The sequence below is a fragment of the Etheostoma spectabile genome, chromosome 4, assembly GCF_008692095.1.
Source record: "Etheostoma spectabile isolate EspeVRDwgs_2016 chromosome 4, UIUC_Espe_1.0, whole genome shotgun sequence".
Lineage (NCBI taxonomy): Eukaryota > Metazoa > Chordata > Actinopteri > Perciformes > Percidae > Etheostoma > Etheostoma spectabile.
In genome coordinates this window covers 7,293,671-7,317,738 of record NC_045736.1, presented here as the reverse complement: position 1 = coordinate 7,317,738, position 24,068 = coordinate 7,293,671, and the positions used below count along the sequence as shown (strand labels likewise).

General features: G+C 39.4%; 1 protein-coding gene and 1 long non-coding RNA gene across 2 annotated transcripts in view; one reads left to right on the top strand and one right to left on the bottom strand.

Annotated features, from left to right (window-relative positions):
• Positions 1 to 4,038: 4,038 nt before the first annotated feature.
• nckap1l (NCK associated protein 1 like) overlaps positions 4,039 to 24,068 on the top strand; it is a 24,471-nt gene continuing 4,441 nt past the window's right edge. The window contains exons 1-25 of the mRNA XM_032512793.1: positions 4,039 to 4,249; positions 5,531 to 5,641; positions 6,315 to 6,407; positions 6,969 to 7,025; positions 9,937 to 10,079; positions 10,747 to 10,837; positions 11,394 to 11,531; positions 12,282 to 12,330; positions 12,795 to 12,951; positions 14,730 to 14,786; positions 14,911 to 15,007; positions 15,251 to 15,360; positions 15,669 to 15,801; positions 15,911 to 15,992; positions 16,102 to 16,160; positions 16,276 to 16,421; positions 16,526 to 16,658; positions 17,025 to 17,144; positions 17,513 to 17,652; positions 18,353 to 18,484; positions 19,704 to 19,922; positions 20,070 to 20,200; positions 21,676 to 21,773; positions 22,485 to 22,578; positions 23,431 to 23,513. Of these exons, the coding sequence (XP_032368684.1) occupies positions 4,160 to 4,249; positions 5,531 to 5,641; positions 6,315 to 6,407; positions 6,969 to 7,025; positions 9,937 to 10,079; positions 10,747 to 10,837; positions 11,394 to 11,531; positions 12,282 to 12,330; positions 12,795 to 12,951; positions 14,730 to 14,786; positions 14,911 to 15,007; positions 15,251 to 15,360; positions 15,669 to 15,801; positions 15,911 to 15,992; positions 16,102 to 16,160; positions 16,276 to 16,421; positions 16,526 to 16,658; positions 17,025 to 17,144; positions 17,513 to 17,652; positions 18,353 to 18,484; positions 19,704 to 19,922; positions 20,070 to 20,200; positions 21,676 to 21,773; positions 22,485 to 22,578; positions 23,431 to 23,513 (2,763 nt within the window). The 5' untranslated portion in view covers positions 4,039 to 4,159. The remainder of the gene's footprint in view (positions 4,250 to 5,530; positions 5,642 to 6,314; positions 6,408 to 6,968; positions 7,026 to 9,936; positions 10,080 to 10,746; positions 10,838 to 11,393; positions 11,532 to 12,281; positions 12,331 to 12,794; positions 12,952 to 14,729; positions 14,787 to 14,910; positions 15,008 to 15,250; positions 15,361 to 15,668; positions 15,802 to 15,910; positions 15,993 to 16,101; positions 16,161 to 16,275; positions 16,422 to 16,525; positions 16,659 to 17,024; positions 17,145 to 17,512; positions 17,653 to 18,352; positions 18,485 to 19,703; positions 19,923 to 20,069; positions 20,201 to 21,675; positions 21,774 to 22,484; positions 22,579 to 23,430; positions 23,514 to 24,068) is intronic.
• Positions 8,932 to 24,068, bottom strand: part of LOC116687444 (uncharacterized) — an 18,140-nt gene continuing 3,003 nt past the window's right edge. The window contains exons 2-3 of the long non-coding RNA XR_004331545.1: positions 23,173 to 23,177; positions 8,932 to 8,943 (exon numbers count right to left, since the gene is read on the bottom strand). This is a non-coding gene — a long non-coding RNA (uncharacterized LOC116687444). The remainder of the gene's footprint in view (positions 8,944 to 23,172; positions 23,178 to 24,068) is intronic.

Here is a 24,068-nt window from a genome sequence, read left to right as displayed (position 1 = left end):
GAAAATAATATGCCTTCTTTTAAAGTTATGTTAAAAATGCAATAAACCTGGCCCCAAAGGGGCAGCAGAAAAAAGTGGTGAACACACAACACAGACATGACGGTAAGCTTGTCAGAAAACATTAGCTTTTTTACACATCGAGGAGATACGAAGCAGAATTATTTGGAGTCACGTTTCTGTAGGGCCATCTGACCAGTGTAGCTAGCTTGCATATCTACTCTCCTTTTAGCTCTGTTTTGGTCCACACTGTCACTGCCCGATGTGAGTCAAGTGCAGATTTGAGTTGCACATGTGTCACTTTGCGACAAGTAGCCTACAAGATGCTAACGAGAAACTTCTGTAATGTCAATATAGCAAAAATGGACCTACTTAATGAAGTTTGTTCACTTTAGCAATCAATCCTAGATAGCTAAAACGTTTTATTTCCATCTTTTGTTATTGTTTCGAATGAGAAAAGTTAATTATTTCATGGATTTCACAAATTTCTGTATGACACATTATCCTGTAAACCGTTTAAATCTAAGCATGCGCAACTCAAATCTGCACTTGACTCACATCGGGTAGTGACACCCACCCTCGCCTGATCTAGCTATTATTTCTGGTTCTTTTAGCTAGAGCTTTTATGCTAAATAATCAGCTGTCCAAAAATGATGCTATGAAGAAGAGAATGAACCAAAACATAAAACCATCACAATGAGCTGAAAGATACTACAAATATTGATTGTAACCGTGTTTAGCATGTAACAGAATAAATCTAGTAGGCCTAAATCTAAATTGTGTCAAACATTTCAAAATACATTCAAAAAGGTTGTTAAATAGTTATGCTGATATGTTTATGGCAGGGTAGTCTGGCGAATGTACATTGCTGGTAAAAAGCCTGAGACCCTTTCACTGTCTCTGCTTTTTGCTTTATCATCTACTTTGCAAGGGCACCGCTGCAGTATCCAGGGCTTACAGTAGCACTGCCCAAGGTGGATGTGATTGGCTTAAAAAAATACAAACAAGCCAGAGTATTTTTCCCCTTTCCCAAAGAAGAGATAAGCAATGTAACCAGACCACACTCCAGCACTGACACAGCACTGTTGAGGTCTGCCAATGTGAGACCGATAGAAGGGTAACACTCACAGTAGCCTACATTACCCATGCCTGTATTGTATTTATTAGAGAGGCTTTTGTGTTTTGCCATCTCTCTTCTGACATCTGGGCTGCAACCGGAGCTGCAAGCATGTCCTTAAACCTCCTTCTCTATCCTTCTGTCCCTAATGTCTAAGGCCTTTTTTGTCTGTCCGCTTTCATTAGTTTTTAATTGTGCCTTTACACAAATCTACTTTGTTACTATCACTCTTGTTGGTTAGCCCTTTCCCTATTCATTTTTCCGGAGATCTTTGGACATACTATCCAGCCAGATTACAGATGACAGATCCTCCATGATAGTTACTATTTTATTTCTTGATCTGTCATACAGTGGAATAATAGTCAGTCATCTTGATTATGTGCATTACTCTTCCCATACTGTGGATCCTTCCTATGTGATTCAATCATGGTTTCTGTTTTCATATATCATACTTCAAACCAGAAGCAGCAATCCAGGAACCAAAATGTTGAATGTGATTCACACTGATGTTTTAATAATTATAATAACAATATGAATAACAATAACTACACACATGCTTAGTATGTATACATGCACTAAATGTAGAGATGTCCAAGTGAGGGGGCTGCCCATGGAAAGGCGCCCTGAGCAGTTGGGGGTTCGGTGCCTTGCTCAAGTGCACCTTGGCAGTGCCCAGGGGGTGAACTCCTTCTTCCAGTCCACCACCGTACTTTGATCCGTATGGGGACTTCAACAGCAATCCTCCGGTTCCCACTGCCACCCCAAATTAATGTTTCTATTTTTTATAAACATTGTATTGACTCTGTATACAGTGCTCATGGATGATTGATGTAAAATGATTTGTTGATTAGATTTGATGATTTTATTTTAAAGTGGTATTGAGCTTTTGAATCAAACTGTACAGTTTTACAAATTTTATTTCAGACCCTGCACCTGTCTCTTTCTCCATTGCCTATGCTAGCCATCCTCCAAAATCAACCTAAATCAAGCAAATGGTCCGTTAAGCACAGTAGATTCGACTTTGACAGTTTCTTTTCAATCTCTCTATATTCCACAGTTCTATTCTTACTTTCAAATATGTATATGGGACCAAAACCCTGTTTTAAATACAGCTTGTGCATTTGGAACAAGTCCCTGGTTCCACAAATTACAAGTTGGGAAACCAAACAGCTTCATGCACCTCTCTCTTTTGTAATAATAATTTTTGACTTGGCTCACCGAGGGCAAGAGGTTTGCAAACTGTGTACCCCCCATCCACCAAGCCCCATCCCCTGCACCCCTCTCTCCTCCCACATCCGCATGCTCCTGTCTACTTTCCCAGACAGCCTTGTTAACATGTCTGCCGCTCTCTGAGCTTCTGCCAGTATAGGAAATAATAAACAGATTATTTCTTCGAGGTCCACTTAACATCAATCATCACTCTGCGTAGCGCTGTGCTTGCTGTGGTTCACTTTAGTGACTCTCATTAAGGAAATTACTCTCTCTTAGCTCTACAGTACTCCACGCTGCTCTCTTCAGTTTACACTGTAATGGACCTGTAACTAAATTCCAACAGAAGTTATTACGGTCTTGTAGGAAAAACAGAAAGCAACACTTGGTTGCTGAATAGCTTGGGGCCTTTCTAGTTTACATGACAAAGTCTTTAGTCTCAGTAGTAGTTATGCTGAATGTGAGAATTGCTTGATGATGAAGTAATGTGATTGTCCAGCTGCTTTCTAGGTAATATATGTTCCTATAACTTGTTTAGGTGCAAAAAATAAAGCCTGTTTCTAGCTGATTTGTAAGAGACACATTCTAACGTTAAATTATTTTTTTACGAGCCAAATTACAGAGACTGAATCTGGACATTTGTAAGATTTACAAGTCTTTTAAACCCATGTGTGTGCCCAGGAAGCAAGCAAGTCCACACCATATACAGCCCCAAAGTTATGAAGTCCTGTGATCCCCTGAAGTAACAACAGAAGGTGCTAAAATGTTGTGAATGTGAACCTTGTATCTATAACATAGTGTGTGGGGATAGCCTATTTGGTTCAGTGCATCTCATCCAAGTAAACATCAAGTTTTGTGTTTTGATTGAGCGCAGGATGAGTTGTTGCACATTTGTGAGCCAAATTCCCCACAACAAATGTATCTATTATGCTACCTTTAAACTCTCACAACAGGACAGACCTCTGTGTACATACTGTACACAACATACATCATGCACAGTTACTATACTCTGTCTGTCTGTTTGTCTGTCCTTCTGTCTTTCTGTCTGTCTGTGTTTTGCGGTTTTGTGATATTGTTTGAATATATCAGACACCCACTTTGTTGCATAATGTATCCCCTTTTTAGTTGAGACGCACACCTTCAGTTAGTAAATATTGCCATCTTGTGGTGAAAGAGAGACCTTTACGAGGTCTCAAAATTCATCCCTGTTCCTGGTTTCCTTTATTGGCGGGTTGGTTCATACTAAAAGTAAAAATAGTATTGCATTCAGTGCACTTTACTTGAGTAAGATAAATAAGATTTGTGCCATTCATAGGAGTCCTTTTACAGAGCAAGAGGAAGTAGCTCAAACAACAATAAAGGCAGTTTAACAGACAGGAAACATTGACGTTGCCATTAATTTGCAAAATAATATAGTCATATTAATAAATAATATAAATATTTAAACAATGCATGTTTTCTCTCTAGCATCATTTTAAAGTGTTTAGCAATATAATGAAATTCGTGGACTGTATTTTTTCACAAATGTGATTGAAAATGAAAAGTATTTTAAAAACAACTTTTTTCTGCCAACTTTTAGTAATATTTGATCATCTTTCTAATTTTTTTATTTTGAATGTTTTTGACATATTTATATCCACACCGTGACATACAGTTACAGTATGTGGGTGATTAAAACACTCAACTCCTCTCATGGCTCCACCTCTACCCATGAGCCACATGTGACCTATTGTCTGGGTGAGGCTCTGGGTGCACTTGTTTCTGACGATTCGACCGCTACACAGGACCAGGAGGCCAAGGCTTCAACGGCGAGAGAGGTGCTCTGTTTCTGGAGCCATGGACTACCAACAGAAACTGGCCGAAAAACTCACCATCCTCAATGAAAGAGGGGATGGGGTGTTAATACGCATGAACTACATTAAGAAGGTGAGGGAGAATAGGAAGATTTATAAAGGCAAATGGTCTGTTTAACAGAAATAAGGAACTTGACTTTCATTTCATATGTTTACGCCTAGGTAGTTTCCTCAGAATTTGCACCCTTGTGCAGTTATTACACAATGCAAAATGTATCTAAGAGTAAATATATCAGTTATTCACTGCTTAGGAATACATTAAAGGTGAATAGTATTTAGAAATGAATTCATAAATGTGTATTGTCAGATTCCATAGAACTGTTAAATAGGAGTGAGGCTTGATTGAATGAAGACTAATCTACATTTAGATCTACAATACAAACAAAAGCCAAACATATTAAAGTACTTTATTTGTAGTAAATGAAAGTAGTGCAGAGTATGAGGATGCAATCCGACGGTTATAACCCAGTCATTTTATTGTTACTTAAAATCAAGAAACTTTCCAGGGCCTGCAACTTAAACTGCAGTGAATGAATTATGTGATATAACTGTAACAACTGTGTACTTTGTTGTATAGGCAGCAGTGTCTTCCAACTGCAACTGAGCTTATTTCTCCAAAGAGGAAGTGCAAACAGGAAGTCAGTCTGAGCTCTCAGTACCTCAAATGTCATGGTTTGTTATTCTGAACTAAATGCTGTGAAACTCACACATCAGATTAGATAAAAATAGGCCAGAAACATATTGTTAAGCAAACAAAGAATGTTATTAATTAATATACTCTTATGTGACTCCGGAGAGAGTAGGCTATGATTGGTCATTTCGACAACCTACACATATCTGGATGTGAGATGCAGGAAGTGACATTCTGGTCATTAAAAAGTAGAACATGTTTTGTGTACTGTGCACATGCACACATCTCCATTTTTTTAACCCATATTGAGCATGTGTATGCATGTAGGAGGAGAAGTGCAAGAGTAGTCTTATTTTGAGCATGTGCTGAGCATGCATGCATGGAGGTGGGGAGAGCATTATTACCCACTCTGCCCACAATCTTCACAGCTAGTCCGTGGATTTTTCTTCCAACCAGCTTGCTTTTCTAACCAGTGGCTGGATGCCACTCGAAATGTGAATCCCCCCACAATTTATTCATGTCAAGAGAACGCATAGAACATGGTTGCACAACGGTTGCAAGGCAAATCAAGTGTTCAACTACAAAAACCTAAAATACTTTATGACAAAAACCGAGCGTTTTAAAATGATTATTGAAGTTGAAAGTAGGGTTTTTTGATTAAAAAAAGGATGTGCAACCTGTTCACATCCTCACATCTTTATCTTTTCCTAACCTCTGTTACAGACCTGTGCAGACCCTAAGACACGGCTTTCCCTCCTGACGGATAAAGCCATGGAGCCTTCCATCAAGTACATCAACAAGAAATTCCCCACCATTGACTTCAGAGGAAACATTGTATGTAGCAAGTGTGATTGTAACTATTTTCCTTTAACTTGCTTTCTACTCAAGGACATGCGTGTCATGCTTCTTCTTTTTTTCTTTTTTGTGAAATTAAAATTATTATTTTAGGATCTTGACGCAAAAAAGGATTGTTCAGCCAGCCAGTAAATAAGGATTCTGTGATCCATTGAAAACATTATGACTTTAGGTTGAACCGACAAGGAAGCTGTTTGACAGTAATTTTGTTGTAATAACAAGCCAATATCTTTGGATCTCAAGAAAACAAATTATTACTATCGTATTATAAAATGGTAAAACAAATGACTTTTGAAATAAAAAGTGTTATTAATGATCATTGCTACCGAAGCATGTCATCTCTGGCCTTCTAAATCTCTATAACACTTCTCTAAAAGAAGTAAATATGGCATGCCTGGCCAAGTTAGTGCATGTTGCAGTTGTAGTATTTATAAGTATTGATATTTGCTATATGACATATAAGTATCTGCTATTATGTCAATACCATGTTCATATTTTTGTTTATTTTATGTTAATATTTGCATGTGGACAATGGTTTGAGTAGAAAGTGAAGCTAATTTAACTCAAAAGAAGAAGGACAGCTTTTCTCACAGTGTTAAGCTTCGTTGTATCTGACCAGTAAAGAAAAGTTATCGTTATTGTTTTTTTGCAGCAAAATCTGAATGGCATACAGCGACAGAAATCCGAAGTGTTGGCAGCTACAGCAAGCTACTATGACTCGTTCCTGGATGTCATAGAGTTCAGGGTGATGGTCTCTCTTTTTTCCCATAACATGACCAAGATCAACAGCAGAGGAAGTAAAAGAAGCACAACAAAAAACTGTCTAACTGTCATTAACAAATTGTAAAAAACAATGAAAACGAAACAATAATTATGCTTTATTTTTTATGAAAAACAATGTGATAATAGAGGACAATGATGTATGTTTGCAGTATTCTATCTCTGTGGTTCCTTCTTTTTTGGTTTCCAGAATCCATTTACATTTAGATTGGTTTATTCTTATTTTTGAAAATAATAGATTTCCAGATATCAAGGACAGTTATCTCCCTGGGCTTCGATGCTGCTTGTTACACCTCCCTTCAAATTTGCATACTTCACTGATGGAGGTCGCAGCAAGGCCCAGCATTTTTAGTATTTTGAGAAAACCTCAATCATTATGTTATAGAAATATGCAAATGTGTAATGATCACTTCTTCAGGAATCTATAAAAAATGAGGAGTGTATAGGAAAATAGAGCTTAACGTGATTTAAATGTTGCTTTTTGTTGTATGTTTTCTAATCTATTCCTTCTCTGTTCTTCATTAAGGACCACGTTTATGAGTTGCTGAACACCATAGATGCCTGTCAGTGCTTCTTTGATATTGTAAGTATTCATTATGTGGCTGGTAATTGTTTGAGGTCAGGGTAAGCGCTGAGGTCATGCACAACATTGGCTGATTATCTGACATGTCACTCATTTCTCTACTTTTTATTCAGTCTACTACGATGTTGTTTACTCCTTACTGCTGCATACTGCCGGTTACGTTTCTCTCCTCACTGCCCACGGCTTTCTCCTGTTCAGTTTATCACGTTTTTTTTTGTATGATAATGAGGTGGCACCTCTAGCCTTGTGCATTATGTATGTCCTACTGTATATTTTAGTGATGAGTGTCTCCTGTGATCTGATCTGTACAGTTAATCCTGGCATTTTAAGCACCTCACAATTCTTTTATTTATTTGGGGACCATCTCTCAGCACATGAACTTTTTTTCTTACAAATATAACTGCAGATCCATTTGACGCAAGAAATAGTGACTTAAGTTTCTTTGAATGAACTGCAGCCATCACGCATTTCAGAGTACCGTAATTTGTCTTTGGCACCCTTAAAGATGAACTGAACTGGAATTTTAATAATGGTGATATAATAGATGTATTTTATTTCTTCTCACTGGTACAATTATTAAAATGGATAAATTTGTTAAAAGGGATAAAATGGCAAGTTGAAAGTGATGTTTTTGTTACACGGGCGCCGCCATGTTGGAATTCCACAATCTACTACGTCACTGGCATGGTAAGCTACTCCGCGGCTAACTAGCACTAGCAGCGCAGCCATAGGAACACCATACAAAGAGTCGGAGGCTAGCGGACATAGGCTGGGAAACGGAAAGAAAGACGTCTAGGGGGGGTCATAATGTATTGCCCTGGCTCAGTATGGACCCGTATAGGGCTAAGGCAGCAAGGGGTTACGACACATTTCCACAGGCTACCTTTGACAAGTAAAAACAGTCCTCAATCATGGCTAGCATCTAGGCCTTAAACGGGCTAGCCCTCCGACACCCTGGATTTAGAGTCTGGAGCATTTTTTTAGCGACAGACTATTGGAAAGCTGTGCTTCTGATACAACAGCGTACGTAGAGGTTAAGTCCAACAGACTGAAACCTTAGGCTGCAGTCTCAGTGCAGGGCAGACCGATAACCCCAGGTTGTAACAACCCGATGCTACCTGCCGCAGACAGGGCGCTGAAACGCTCCGGCGGCAGCGGACAGAGAGGTAGTTAGCGGTATGTTTACCGGTTGTCAGCTTACTCTCAAGTCTACTAGGCAAAGGGCTGGGTGTAACGTTGTTGTCACATACAGAAAACACGAACATATTCACTTACAAAAATAAAGCCCAACGTGTCGGCTTTATAGGTTCAACAAAACAACGGAAACACTGGGCATTACTGAGCCACAACACCAAGCTAGATACCAGCGATCCGACCGAGGGAAAGGGCTAGCAGCTAAATACGATGGCAGCACTCTTATGACAAACTCACACAGCTAGCACTCGACCATAGAATGTAGAAATAAACCCAGACTCCGACGAATCACAGATCGAGAATAATGTGTTACTGTGTTTTACCACGCTAGCGAAAAGTGAAGCTAGCTCATGTTCGCCGTCTCAGCTAAACCACAGAAATCAAACGTCCCCCGAGCTAGCGGATGTAGCCGCTAACTAAACCACAGAATCCAACGCCCCCCCCCCCCATGAAGCTAACGGATGTTCGCCGACTCAGGGCACATTGTTGATGCAGAAACAGCTGCTAGTTCCATAGTAAAAATCTGCCAACTCCGCAAAACTCGTGAATCCTCCGCGCATCTCTGGTCAAACTGGGGTAACTCTCCTACGTGCAGCTAATAAGCGATCCCATAGATTAATGCGTCCAATTACAATTTCCATATATCTGCCTCTATTTTCGTAAACGAACAGGACTTTAACCATGTTTTTCTATTTTCTCTAAATGGACACGGTGTATTAGCAGTCTATTTCCTAAAATGCATAATATGCGTGGATACAATAAAGGAGGGTGCATGACAGTAAGCTGCGCCCACACACAAACACACACCGGTCACTGTCACCGGAGGCTGTCACCAAGCGATCTTGTACTTCAGTGGAGCCTGAAACTGATTGTCCTCCATGTGGTGGTAGTCAGACACTACAAGCCTGTCCCTCACAGGATCAAATGCGTAATCCGGCATTAAATGACTTTTTTTCGTGTGTGTATTATGTGCTGCAGCCGATGTCTATATACCTTCACGGGTCCTACCATGCCGTGTGACGTCACGATATTATCAGCGTTCTAATACTAACAAAAGCAATTTTTGTGTTGCTTAAAAAAAGCTGTATTGATTTTTTTAAATAATTGTTTTTAGAGTGATAATTTCTTGGGTAATTATCATAACCAACAAGTTATCAAAAGTTAGTTTTTCAGTTCAGTTCCTCTTTAAAAGCACATGTGATGCAATTCCTTTTAAAACTGAAAAAAAAATATTAAAGTGATATTTCACCCCAAATTTAACCCTCTCAGCTTGAATGGTGACCATAGTGTGCTTAGTGAGGAAGAAAAGTTACAATAGAATCACATGGAGGCAGGATTTCAGGTGAGGAAAAGTAAAAAAACAACCCACTTCCATCTGTATGCCTGGTAAGTTTCAGACGCTCTAGATAGATATAGATAAATATAGCTTGTTTAAACAATTTACTCTGTCAGTAAGGGAACTACAACCTTTTCAGCCACTTGTATGTGTTTAAAAACATGTCAGCTGATCTCTATGAATCCATATGCTGGCAAATGCTTAAGACAATATACAAAACATTTTTAAAAAAACTTTTAAAATTGGATTTTGATGGGTTCAAACTGTGAGTGACAGTTAATAATTGTCCCCATTACAAACGTTAAATAGGTATCCATCTTAGCTCTGCTGATAGGAGGTAGTATCAGTAATTTCATAACTACACTAATGTTTTGATTTCAGGCAATCAACTTTGACTTCACCAAGAACTACTTGGATCTGATCATCACCTACGCGTCTGTTATCATAACACTCAGTCGCATTGAGGATAAGAAGGCATTGGTGGGAATGTTCAACTGTGCCCATGAGATGACCAATGGGAGCAGGTGAGAAGACATAAAACTGCTTGATGGAAGCCGCATCATATATGGACTACAAAGCAAACGGTGGGATGGATGCGTTTTCCTTTTACTCATCCCTATTGATCGAGATAGCCTTAATCAACAAAGGGTTGTGTTTGTTAATTGCAGATTTCTACTTTGGCTACCACAAATACTTCAATTAAGAGCTTTCATTAAAGCATTTATGAGGTTTTGCAACTATCAACATGACTATTTCTCTGATCCTCATAATTAATTAGAATATGTATTGCCACAGACATCGACAGCCCACCACTGACCTTTTCTGAGTACCAAGTGGTATTCTCACATTTTAAGTCTGCCCACTTTGGACAATATTTATTTATGCACCCAAAATGATGTTTATCTTAATTTGAGACATGAGCAGGCAGCAAAAACACACACATTCTATGTGCACCCCACACACAGCTAAGCCCTTTGAGAGGAAACAGTTTCAGCTCTAAAGTATTTCAGTCATCCAAAAATAAAGCCGTGGAAGATGATGTAATTTATGAAATATCACACTTTTAGCATCAGTAAAATCTCTGTAAGGGATTTTAGATTGACAGTTAGGTTATGACAATGTTGCATTATTATAATGTCCTACTTCTTTTCCCTGTCCTTGATTAATTGCGTACTGTAATGAACCCTGCAGTGACCCGTCCTACCCACGGCTTGGCCAGATGTTTGTGGAGTATGAGCATCCTTGGAAGAAGCTCACTGAGGAGTTTGGCCCTCACACAAGGGTACGTTCAGTGTAAATTTAAAATATACTAAATACAGTACAAGGCTATAAACAGTTAAAGAGTTTCTTTAATGGAAAGGTGGATGGTGGCAGAGTAAAGTCAACAAAATGTTCAGCTTAATTCAACTTTGTTTTAAAATCTGTGTTTATGTTGTATAACATATAACATATTTAAACACAAAACATAAAACTAAATGGATGTAAGTACAATATGGCCGCCCAAACATTACAGACATAGTACTGAATGGGATTGTTGAACATTTCATTCCAAAACCATTGTTATTGTAGTATTGTCTGTATCGGTGATACAATTATAGTTCAAATTATTTTTACTTTCACTTACTTCTCCAACAGTGGCAGTTACACTGGTCTGTGTGGCTCATTTTGTAAGATAGGCCCATGTGCAACAAAATGTAATCACAGCTTTTGAGCCTCTGTCTTGTTTTTGCCATCATTTGATGTGAAGTCTTCCATTATTGTGCCTCTTTCTTCCATCTCTGCCCCTCTCCAGCTTCCTCACTCACTGTTTCCCTTTTCCTTCTCTGTCCATTTGCCAGTCTGTGACGGCGGCCTTGCTCTCTCTGAAGATGATTTACCCGCGCAGGAACCTGCCAGCGGAACAGTGGCGGAGCGCCCAGCTCCTCAGCCTGCTCAGTGCTCCAGCTGCCATGCTGGACCCAGCCTGCTGTGACACTGTGAGTCCACCCTCCGGTCAACTCTCCTCCTGTGTTTATCTCTGTCAGAGGAAGAACGAAAGAGGAAGCTGGGGGTAGTGTCCGAACTATGGTTTTTCCACTGATGTCAGGCACAGATTTGAGAGACGATGTCACAGCTAAATGATCCAATAAAAGTACATGTGTTTTCTTAAAGGTCAGATACAGTGCACTTATTGTTAGTAGCTCTACGGTATGCCTCCCATTATAGAGCTATCTTTTAGAAAATCATTTGTTTTATTGTCTTTTGACCTTTCTGCTCTTCCCTGAACTTGTATGTCGACTTACCTCCCTTTTCTAAACGGTTCAGTCCTCTGTAATCCTCTCTTCTGTCTTTGAACACTATTATTGATGTGGATCCCTGTTTTGCACGTGGCCACTAATCCAGCCAAGAAACGGACCTCCAGGCAACAATTTCTTTTGAAAAGATGCCATATATAGTATTTGAATGCAAATCACAGTCACTCATTTAAAGTCTATAGAGAATATTAATAGATATCTTTTATTTTTGCATTTTTTATAAACCTCATTTAGGAGGATTTAGGAGGGTTAGTCAATTATTTGTAATGTTCTTTTTTCTTTTGAAGGTGGAACAAGAATAGATTAGCAATGATGCCAAGATGCTGATGGCTACCAAATAGTTAAACTGACAGGATTTTACTTCAGTAGCCTTTGTACATGAAAGTGAATTTGTCTATATTGGCAGTTAAATAAGCTTGTTGTTTACCACAGATGGCATGTGAATACCTATCTATGGAGGTGATGGAGCGGTGGATCATTAGTAAGTATTCCTGTAACTAAGGAATAACTGCATCTATCGGCTCACTTTATACAAATATATAAACATGTACACAAAGGTTTGTGAAATATACATTTTGTAACCCCACCCACAATCTTGTGGGTGTCATGCTGCATGTCAGTTAAATGTACGTCCCGACCCAGACCGTCAAAAAATGATTCCAAGGGTCCCGAATTTTTGTGTCAATTTCAATGTGTTGGATTTTCAGACCTGTTTTGGTTTAAACACATTTCAGACACACTGACATCTTGTACATATATAAAAACGCAGAACTACCCACAACACCAGCATACTGTATTACTTGTCAAATAATTTACCTTCAGAGGAATTGCTTGTTAACTATGTTTATTACCAACTATTGGCATGACAGGAGCACTGCACATGCAACAGTAGGGTTTCAGCCACACAGGTTGCATCTTAAATGTTGCTGACTATGCTTCTTGTAGTTGGCTTCCTGTTGTGCCACAGCAGCCTGAATACAAACCAGGCATCCCAAGAACTGTGGAAGATGGCTCTGCGGAGCGGCCTCTTCCTCGTCATCACCAGAGATGAGGTTCTCAACATACACAAGGTCTCCGAGGACCTTTTCTTGAGCATCAAAGGGTATGTATGCTGCACGGCAACAGTATGAGAAATAGTCCTGGTGGATGAAAAATAATTTACAAAGTAAGATGACAATGGGTGGAGGATAATGCACCCACATATGTCAGATATTTAATAAAGGAGAACTGATTTAAAGATGTAATTTAAGTACTATTCTAACTTCACTGTAAGAGTCCTGAACTGTCGAGGATTAATTCTGGATATAAAGACCTGGGCTGAGCTTATATCAGCAGCCTTATCAACCAGATACTTTACAGATACAGGACATAGCAATAAAGGTATGCCTTTTAGGGGGAATTATTGTTATTATTATCACATTAATACACAGATTGCAAATAATGCAAGCTTACTTGAATGCAACATTCTAGTAAGTACTTGAAAGAATACTGTTTTTAACATTTTGAAAGTCGATCGAGAAAAGTCCTGTGTCTATTTCTTTATCTGCCCCCTCCTAAAACTGTTGGTACAGCATGCTTTGTAAATACAACAAAAAACTGAAAGCCTACATTTCATTACATACGTGCTTGCACATTGTGTCAATGACAATGCAATTGAATTGAACTAAAGTGACAACAAGAGTGAGGGTTGGGACCATGGTGGTTAAGAATGGGGAGATAGAGAATGGGATATAGACTAAAGGTTAGAGAGAAAAGGTGAGGAAGGTGATATAATGTATATACTATAGGGGTGTGACGAGACGCTTACTCCACGAGACGAGACACATCACGAGATTGGGTTCACGAGAACGAGACGAGACGAGATTTTTTAACAAAAAATTAAGAAATCCTCGATGAAATATATGAATGGAAAATAGTTTTTTATTCAACTGAAAAATCACAAAATGCAAAACAATTTAGGTGCATTTTGAAATCAACTATTAATGATGAATGTTAATGATTAATGTTTTTTTTTTACTATTTTAATGAATTATATGCAGTAAAGGACGTGCAAACACTGCAAAATGTTTTGTATAAACTCTACCAACTGGCTTCTGCCCTGTACAATTTCACACGAGAAATCTAACTCCTTTCCACAAACCGAACATAAAAAAATGAACAGTATAAATAAAATAAATAAAATAAATGTGTAAATAACAGAAAAATAACACTTTAAATGCAAACAGTAAGTGTATCAATAACCAAAGTACTGCTCTCTTAAAACTACAAGTGCAAACAGAAACAATTTTTTTTTATTTTTTTTTTATGTGTTCGTCGCGGGTGCAGTAGTTAGTGGAGAGCTGTGGTGGTGCTGGAAGTGTGTTTGCATAGTGCTCGTGTTAGCCGCGGTTTACGGCATTTTTTTCTTCCAATGTTTACATGTTGTGTTCGTCTTGTCTGTCACTCTTTCGCCGTTTATCATTTCCGCAGGAAAACCAAAATGTTGCCACACAAACGATTTAAAAGGGGCAGGGGGATCTTCAATAGTAATTTCACGCTCCATCACGCTGACATCACATCGCCTCACGAGACAACTTTTCACCTCGACGAGAAATCTCGTCACGTTTTAATCTCGCGAGATCTCGTAAAACGAGATCTCGTCACACCCTTAATATACTAGCAATAATAGTATAGTAGTAAGAGGTCACAGTATAAGACTTATTTGTATTTTTCACAAGAGTCTCAGAAGAAACTGATTCCACTGAAAAGTTAATACATGCCAAGACAAAGATAACATATACTTGATATTTGAAAAAAGTCAACATTCCCTACAACTGCATAAAATGTTATACTGTTAATTAGCTTCTTATCACATTTGTTGATTTTCTTTGTTTTTATCAGATATAGCAAGCGAGTAGCAGACATCAAGGAATGTCGTGAGCACGCCATACTCAACAGGTGAGACCGCAGACTGAGCAACGTTTTTCCCACTTTTGGGTCATAAATATTCATTGATGGTTATTTACTTTGAAATGAGCTTTGGGAACCAAATGTCCACATCTATTTCCTGTGTTAATACCAGTGGAGCTATGCACAGAGAGAGGAGGCAGTTTCTGAGAGGAGCAATGATGGAATTATTTAAAGTTCTGGAGGATGAACCTGGACTTCTGGGACCAAAGGTAGAAGCGCGGTAATGAGCATAACAGCTGTGCTCGAGCAATTTAAATCATTTCATTACAGCAAGTATAAAATGAGATTCTGGTCATGTGACTTATGAAAAACAGTAGGCCATATGTGATCCGGCTTCCATCCCGCACATCTTGGACTCTGGGGAACATTTGAAACGGGGAAGGGGGGGAGCTTAGATTCTTTCCTAACATTCCTCTTTCTTCTCTGCTCTGTGTGCCAATCAAATCCCAAAGGCCCTGTTTGTCTTCATGGCTCTGTCATTTTCCCGTGACGAGGTCCTGTGGCTCGTCAGACACTCTGAGAATATGCCAAAGATAAAGACACCCGAGGACTACATTGACAAGTAGGACATAGGTGTAGAGGAAGTAAACCGCTGTGGAGGTCAAACTGTGTCATTTTAGTGTGCAAAAATCTGGCATCTACAGCAAGTTCTCTGCCACTTAAGATGTCTCTCCACATTGCAGCTGCTAGTTATTTAGTAGTGCAGTTATTTTAAAGTGTGCACACGATATTTTTACAATGGCTTATTTCTTTTTTTGTGTTTAGTTATTTATTTATTTTTTCACAAATTTTAATTATGAAAGGTAGTAAAAGAGTTAATTGTTAACAAGTGTTTTGTGTTAAATTGCTTTTTTCTGTGTTTTTTCCCAGTCAGATGGCAGAGTTGCTTTTCCACATGGAGAAGTTAAGAGGTCTGATGACAAAGTACAAACATGTAGTTCAGCGCTACCATGTCCAGTACCTGGCAAATTTTGATGCATTGGTTCTCAATGACACCATTCAGGTACCTATAGATATATACTGCATCAACTGTCCAGTATAAGGTACAACATACAATTCTGTGTGCAGAAAGTGGCAGCATATTTTTAGAAATTTGTTTTTTTTCTCTGCAGAACATCTATGTGTGTCCAGAAGAGGAGTCAGTCCTGATGACTTCATTTGTCTCAACCCTCTCCGCTTTGTCAATCAAACAGGGTAATCACAACAAAATACTGGAGACTACCTTACCCAACGTTTATCTCTGTTTTAAGTGTGACATAAGAACTTCCATTTGAATAATGACAGATTCAATTTTTCTCTGCAGTGGAAAACAAAGAGGAGTTTGATTTCAGAGCCCTTAGACTGGACTGGTTTAGATTGCAGGTACAGTAGATAGGTTTGTTGATCATCAAATAATCACACAATATTCCGTTGTTATTGTAAAACTCAGTGTATGCTTGAAGGTTGCAGCGAAGGCTGTCTTTGTCTTCTGTTTTAGGCCTACACAAGTGTGAACAAGGCCCCTCTTCCCATAAAGGAATACCCCGACTTAGCAAAGGTGATGAACTTGATTCAGTTTCACACCAGGATGGTGGACAGCGTGGAAGAATTACTGCAGGAGACATCTGAATTGTCCATACTTGGGTCAGTCTCTTCTCTTCTCTTCTCTTCTCTTCTCTTCTCTTCTCTTACTAAGGTCAGGTGGAATAATTTGCTGTCTGCTCTTTATTCTCTTGTTTGTTTCCCAGTCACTACCCTCGTGTCTTTGAGAAGATGTTTAGCCAGAGCAGTGAGGAGGTGACCATGAAGCGTTACCTGATGGCCTTTCCAGTTGCCTGCTCTCACTTCAGCCAGTGTGGACATCCTCTCTGCCCAGAAGAGGTCAGCGTTCAGTCATTTGCTCACTGTTGCTGTAATCATCAGCTGACACACTGGTTACACTTTAACACTGTATTGTGACAGCAACATATCTTTGTATTCATCCATGACAAGTTTTTTTAAATTACAGTCATATATAGTTTGAAAAATTTGCCAGTTCAAGGAGTCTGGCCTTAAACAGAGCCTACACAGTAAACAGTGAACTATGGGAAAGGTATGGGCGACAATGTGCCTTCTATCTTTTGTGTGTGTACTGTATGTGTGTGTTCAGGATTTTTCTGGGCCTTTGTACAGGACTAACTGTGTCATCTGAAATTGTACATACAGTATGTGTACACTCACATATACTGCACTTGTTTGTGTGTCTAGACAGAGGCAATGGAGAAGAGGATTTTGCGCCTGTGTGTGAACTTCCTGGAGCAGATAGCCAAGCAGACCAGCAGTGTTGTGGTAGAGATATGTGCTGAGCAGTGCAACCTCAATGACCAGGTGAACTCCATTTCAGGTTTTTAAAAAACTCATTATCTAGCGCAGATGGATTCCGCCATACTCCATATCCAAATATAATCACACTAGTCTCAGCTTGGCTGTAGCCAGTGGACAGACTTGAGAATTTAAATGAAATGATAAGACAGGTCTACAACTCTGGAGTTGATTATTGCAGTGTTGTTTCTCTGATCCCTTGAGGAAAATATGTGGAAAGTATTTACTTCTTGACTGAGTGCGTCCAACATGAATGCACAACTTCTAAGTTTGTCTTTGAGCATGTTACCCAATATTTTCTTGGCTAAATTCACTCTCCCATCTATCTCTCTCTCTTTCTTTCCCCCTTCTTTTCTCCTTCTCTGACCCCTTAGCTGCAGCCCAAGCACTGTGCCGAGGCCATCAGCGCAGCTCGCCATAGAAAGCAAAAGAAGCCGATGCCAAAGAAAGGAGAGGTCCAAAAAGAGAAACCAGGCGCTGAAAGCCTGAGAAAAGACCGGGCCGTCGTTACTAAGTCAGCTTTTCCTTTTTGTTTCCCCCACTTTTTCTACTTATCTCTCTGTCTGCTCCTAAGAATAATACTGAATTTGCAGATGTTTTAGAAAACTGAAATCATTACATCCTTGATTTTGGGAGACATGCAACATTATCAGCAGCACTTGTTCCAGGAAAAGTGCACTTAAATGAACATTTGACAGTGTTATTGCAGTTCATGTTGGTAGAAATATTTTAAAATCTGCTGACATTTCCAAAAGATCTCCTTCACCCCATGACACTTATCAGAAAGAAAGGATTAGTCTACAGTGCATTGGTTGTTTGGAAATGTAGTACTCTTCAAGATGAATCAGTCAGGGCTGACAGGTACTGAAACAAGCTGTTAAAAAATAAGAAACAAAATGTCTCAGCATGTTACAAAACAGCTTTACTGCTAACACATTTTATGTTGGAGTTTTCATTGTTATGATCCTATTCTGCATGTAGCTACAGTTAGAAAGCTCACTAATTAAGTCTGAAGATTTGTAATTCTGTCTCACTCCCTCCTCTCAGTTTTCCTCCTCGCTGCCTCAATTTGGAGAGATGTTTTACAATTCACCAATGTTTTCATTACTTTATTTGTCTGAGAAAACCACATCAATACTATAGTCACCTATATGTGTCCTAAAGACTTCCATCCTCCCTTCCCTCTCTCTTTCTCTCTCTCCATCTTCTACTAGTGTGGACAAGATGCATCTGATGCTGACAGAGCTCTGCTCCTCCTACAGCCTCTGCACTGACTTTATTGTCTTCGACCACATTGTCGTTCCAACAGAGTTCCTGCTTTCCCATCTGGAGACACGTCTTTCTGAGTATGTTGAGTGGGGATGGGTATTATTATATTTGTCTGAAAAATTGGATGATACGATGAGTCCTGAGGGTGTTTGAAAAGCCCCTGAGGTAACATTTGCAAACTTTTTCTTTCCCTATCTCATGTGTAGCAGAAGTGTTTTGTGTGTATTTGTCACTTCAGCTCCAAAAATAATAATAATAACAATAATTATTATTATATTAATAATGTATCCTTTATTAGTCCCACAAGGGGAAATAACAATTTTCACTCATTACACATAGGCCTGAATTACACACACATACTCAGTACCTATACATGCACTAAATGGAGAGATGTCAGAGTCAGAAAATGTCAGAAATGTGCTAAAATCTGACATGAGCACCTGCTTTCATTATGAAAGGGACACATTGTCCATGTAATATTGCTTTCTTTGCCAGTGCAACAATGTGCTGTACAATTCTACCTCAGTGTACCAACATTACACTGTTTTGACTCCATGTCCACTCTTTTGCTTGTATGCATGCTGTCCAGTTGCCTGGCCTCCCTGCTGAACAGGGGCTATGGGAAGGTTAAACACTCAGAATGGGACAGAGCACTAGGAAAACGCCAAAGCATTTCAAGCTGCATTCTCTACAAATTGTCACTTACAGATTTAAACACAGTTTTTGTGTCTTGCTGACAATTAGACAATCATTTGGAGCTTGTCTATTGTGAAATGTCTCCTCCATCACTGTAATGAACACTGCTTTTCTGTCTGATTCCTCCATGTCAAGCTGTGCTGCACCCACTTAAAAATCTGAGAAGAGATCCGTCATGGCACTCCCTTGCTCTGTGTCATTTCATTGCTAACTATTATTTAGATTAGGGGTTGGTACCAGGGCAACCTAATGTTTCTGTGTATATGATCTGCTTTGTCTCCCTGTCTTTGCTGATGATTATCTCCCCTGTCACCCTAAAATTAGTGCCCTTGAGTAGTAGCATGCTCGCAGCGATTGGTCCTTCAATGGCCAAAAGTGTAAATATAGTCTAGTCGGGGAGAGAAAGAGAGAGAATGAAGGGCCCTGTCAAAGAAATAAATACAAATGCAGTGAAGCCCTGGAGCAGTGAATGTGCTGACCTAATGAGAGTGTAGGGCCATGCCACCACGGCTCGTTTAACACATTTTAAGGTCCCAGCTGTTCACCCTCAGCCCACTGTGACCTGGTGATAAGTGACGTTGAATAAACATGTTTCTCCAGGATCATCGTGAGAATGGCAAATTACAATCAGACCACCCAGGAGATAGCCCGTCCCTCTGACCTCTTGGCGGGGTTAAGAGCCTATACTGCCAGCCTGCACAGCCTCTCCAGCTACATCAATGTGGACATCACCCGGCTGGTGAAGAACACCCTGCTGCAGCAAACACAGCCGCTGGACTCACGTGGGGGGCAGACCATTACGACCATCTACACAAACTGGTGTGTGTAATAAAGATAGGTGCATCTACAGCATGCTACACGCATGTGTCCATTTTGAACACATGAGAAGCACACAAGCACATCCTCTTTCACTCTCTCTGTTGAGTAAAGGTTGAAGAAGTTTTGTTTTGTTTTTCTGCACTTCAGGTACCTGGAGAGTCTCTTGCGTCAGGCCAGCAACTCCCTCATCGTTCACTGTCCCACAATGCAATGCTTCGTCAACCAGGCTACTGACAACGAACCAAGTTTCAGAGCAGAGGAGTTCTCAGATATATTAGGTCAGGCCCCAGAGCTTAATTATAGTAATTTAATCAGTGGAATAAATCAGTGTCAATGTGAGCCTTACGCTATACTGGATTAATTCTCATAGCTTAAGTTAAAAGTGCTACTACTGGAAATAAATGTCTATCACCTCCATTTTTCACAACAAAGGACATACAGGAAATGTGAGACAAATAATTGACAGCCTAATAAAAAGCTTATTTAGCTATTTACTGACATTCTTTGCAAGATGCATTGTAGGATAAAGGAATTCAGATGACATCAGATGTCATCAGTAATATTCAGAGCTGAGTATCCTAGCAACAACTGTAACTTTTGGGGAGGTATACTATGAACTTCTCCATGTTGTACACTAAAGAATGTATTTAAGTCACTACAAGTTATGGAGAATTTGGGTAATGTGGGTGTAATGTGGTAACAGTTTGCCAAAAAACAAACACCTTGCTACATATTTATAGTATTTCCTTTAAATATTAGAAGGTTTGCAAGTAGAAAGACATCAGTTAGAGAGATTCACTTTTTGCTGGAGCATAATTTTACCCTTGACAGAATCAAAAAGTTCCCTCGTACTCTTTTAAGAATCAATGATCACGGGCCAACAGATCCAAGACATGACTCGCTCCTAAAAACTTGAGATCTCTGTGACACCACATGCAGAGGGAATGTTATTGCTCAAGACAATGTAGAGCTTGTTATTGCGGAGTTGTTTTCTTTCATGCTGCCTGTCGTGCAGTTTATTCAGACGCTGCCTGGCAAATGTGGCAGTGAGTATTGCTCATCATCTCCTCCGCTCTTTCGTCCTTGCCTCGTAACTATTTCAGCATCACTTGTCTCACTCAACCTTCCTTTCTGCCTACACACTTTTGTACCTTGAAAGAGCACAATCCTCCTTATGGCTGTATTAAGGCTATATCCAATCCACTTGGCTCATTCTAACATTATGGAGATGCATACATACTGTAAGTCATGCACAACCACGGTACCTTGGAGACCACTGCACTTCAATAGACGCCCTTGCACAGTGTCATCATCATTGTCTATATTTACTCCTTAGTAGTGAGGTATCTGCGTGCCTTACAGTGACTCACTCACCGATCCATTAACACTTCCAATTTTAACTACACATGTCCTTATCCATCCATATTCAGGCAGAGATGTTGAGCTGAGGGAAAGGTTTAATAGCTGCAGTTGTCTCTCTCTCTCTCTCTCTCTCTCATTGATTTAGCTACACTCACAAATCAACTGTTATGTTTCTTATTTTTGGCACTGTAGAGAGTCAAGCTTTGTATTAGATCCATGTAAAAACACCACAGTGTCCACGATACGTCTACACCTGAGTCGGTTTCTGTTGTGCATTTTTGTAAACACGTTTGGCTGCTTGACTTCAGCTTAAAAGTAATTGATGCATCTGCATGTCACTTATCTCCCTCCATTCATGATCTTTAAATTCTACTTATCACCTTCTGAACAGAGTTACAGGCCCTGGGAGAGCTAATTGGTCCATATGGCCTGAAGTTTCTGAGCGAGAACCTGATGTGGCACATCACCTCTCAAGTCAGTGAGCTAAAGGTACAGTATGATGCAATGGGCTTGTTTGAAGGACCCAGATGAGTGGCCTGCTGACTTTGATAAACATTTAGGATTACTTCTGCCATGCAAAGGCAGAAAGCAGTAACATCAGACGCAGTGTAGTTGAGAGAAGTAGTTTATGCCCTGACTATTTTACCTTCCAAACAATGATTACCATTGACACTAATGCCTAAAGTATGCAGATAATCTATTGCACCATAATAATAATTAGATATAGATAATGCTTTATCTACCAATATTATAGTTTTTACAAAGAACCTGTCAAAAAGTCAAACTAACGTCTCAACTCCGTTTTGACCAGATGTGGAGTTTACAAAGGTACAGTTAAATCTATGAACACAGTAGTAAAACATAAATGTTTCCTTGGAGATACATTCCAGTGATTTAAAATAATGATATCTAATATTTACACCATTCTTCATTTTGCAAGAAAACTTGTGAGTCTGGAAGCATTTTTTGTACTTCAAAGCAACCTTTATCTTTTCAAACTCCTGTATCTCTTTTAAAACAGTTGCTACTGCTGTAGCATGTAGGCTAACGTGTCAGGCTCCACAATTTGACACCTATGATTGAAAAAAGGACATGTGAACTTACTGAGAGACAGATCTGTCACAGCTACAACCTTGTGCTATCATATCTCCCAACTGAATGTGGTTTTATCACTCATCTCACTTCCTTCTCTTTTGATAGAAACTGGTGATTGAGAATATGGACGTCCTGGTACAGATGAGGAACATCTTTGATAAGCCAGAGGAAATGGCCACTCTTAAGAAGAGGCTGACAGGTGAGAAGTGGAGACAGGAAGATGAAAAGGTATAGGGGTTGAAAAGGAAATAATGAATGAATACAAGTTGTAAGTATAGAGAAGGTGAGGTGGGGGGCAAAGTACAAAGTGAGGAAAGGAACAAAGAGAAAAGGAACAATAACAAGAAGCAAAGGAGGGGTACTCCAGATAATTCACTTGAAACAGAAGTCCTTATCATTTCTATGCTGACTGACATACACATACACATCTTTGGTTTACTAGCAGACCAGCAGCCCTTTGTATTTCACTTATTTTATTCAGGCTAACATGATAGAAGCGGGAACTACCACCAATGGCCAGGCCATTTTTTTAAACAATTAAGGAATAGCCAACCCTCTATGTTTTTATATCAAGTCTCTTGAAATTCTTCAGGGAGCCATTAGTCACAAACAAAAGTTCCCTGAATTAACAAAGGGAATTCTCTCACAAATTATCTTCTTCCATTTTTCTTTTTATTAAATCATTGTGTGAGGACGCTGTAGGAAACTGTTAAATAAAAATTTTAAAGTACGAAGAAAAATAAGCAGCCTAAATAATGAAATGTATCCATGGTTTTTCTTCATTTTTGTCTACATGTCCTTTTACAAAGCTCATGTAAATTGCATGTTAAAATCGTATTACTTGGTCACCTTTTTCCCAAGTGGCACAGAAGTTAATTGCAAATTTGCAAATAACCAGGTGAGATGTCAGACGCTTTAGAATCATTAGCCGACATCTTCTTATTCATTACAACAGCAACTAGTCACACATCCACCCACAGTGTTGCAGGTCACATCTGTACAGCTTTTCAAAGAGCAGCGAGCATCTCATCAGTTTTAAATGCACTTCTAGGTGGAGAGAACGTGCTGAAGAGGATGACCATAATTGGCGTGATCCTGTCCTTCAGGTCGATGGCACAAGACTGTCTGAAAGATGTAATGTACAACACTTCATGATAATTAAAACTGGCTGATACACTGATGAAAATGTTTCTAATAGAGTGTATGTACAAACAAAAAGGGTGTGATACCTTTAAAATTAGATTAGTAAGTAGTAAGTAATTAACACCAATAGTTAGTTCTTGACGTTAGGAATAGTAGTTTGACACATTTTCTTTTTTAAGTCTCAAAGTTCTCAAGGTTCACTTACTAGCTTTTCACCAGCAAGGACCACACCATCAACCACATACGTTTTGAACAATTTAATAATAAAAGATGATTAGAATGCGAGGCATGAAATCGCTGGAATGTGAGACATAAAGTCGTGTGTAGTCATCAGTTGACTTGACAGCGTTTGGGGAGGCTTCTTTAGGGAATCCGCCGTAGCACTTGGGCACGAAGGGCCCCCTTAGGACCTAAAGAAGATGAGAAGGGATTGGAACAGAAAGAGGGTGGGAGGGACGGCTGCTGAAAGCGGGAGCGAATAAGAGGACAGGGTTTGGTGGATATTTATAGAGAGACCGGAAGAGGCATTTTTTGAGGTGTGGCCCT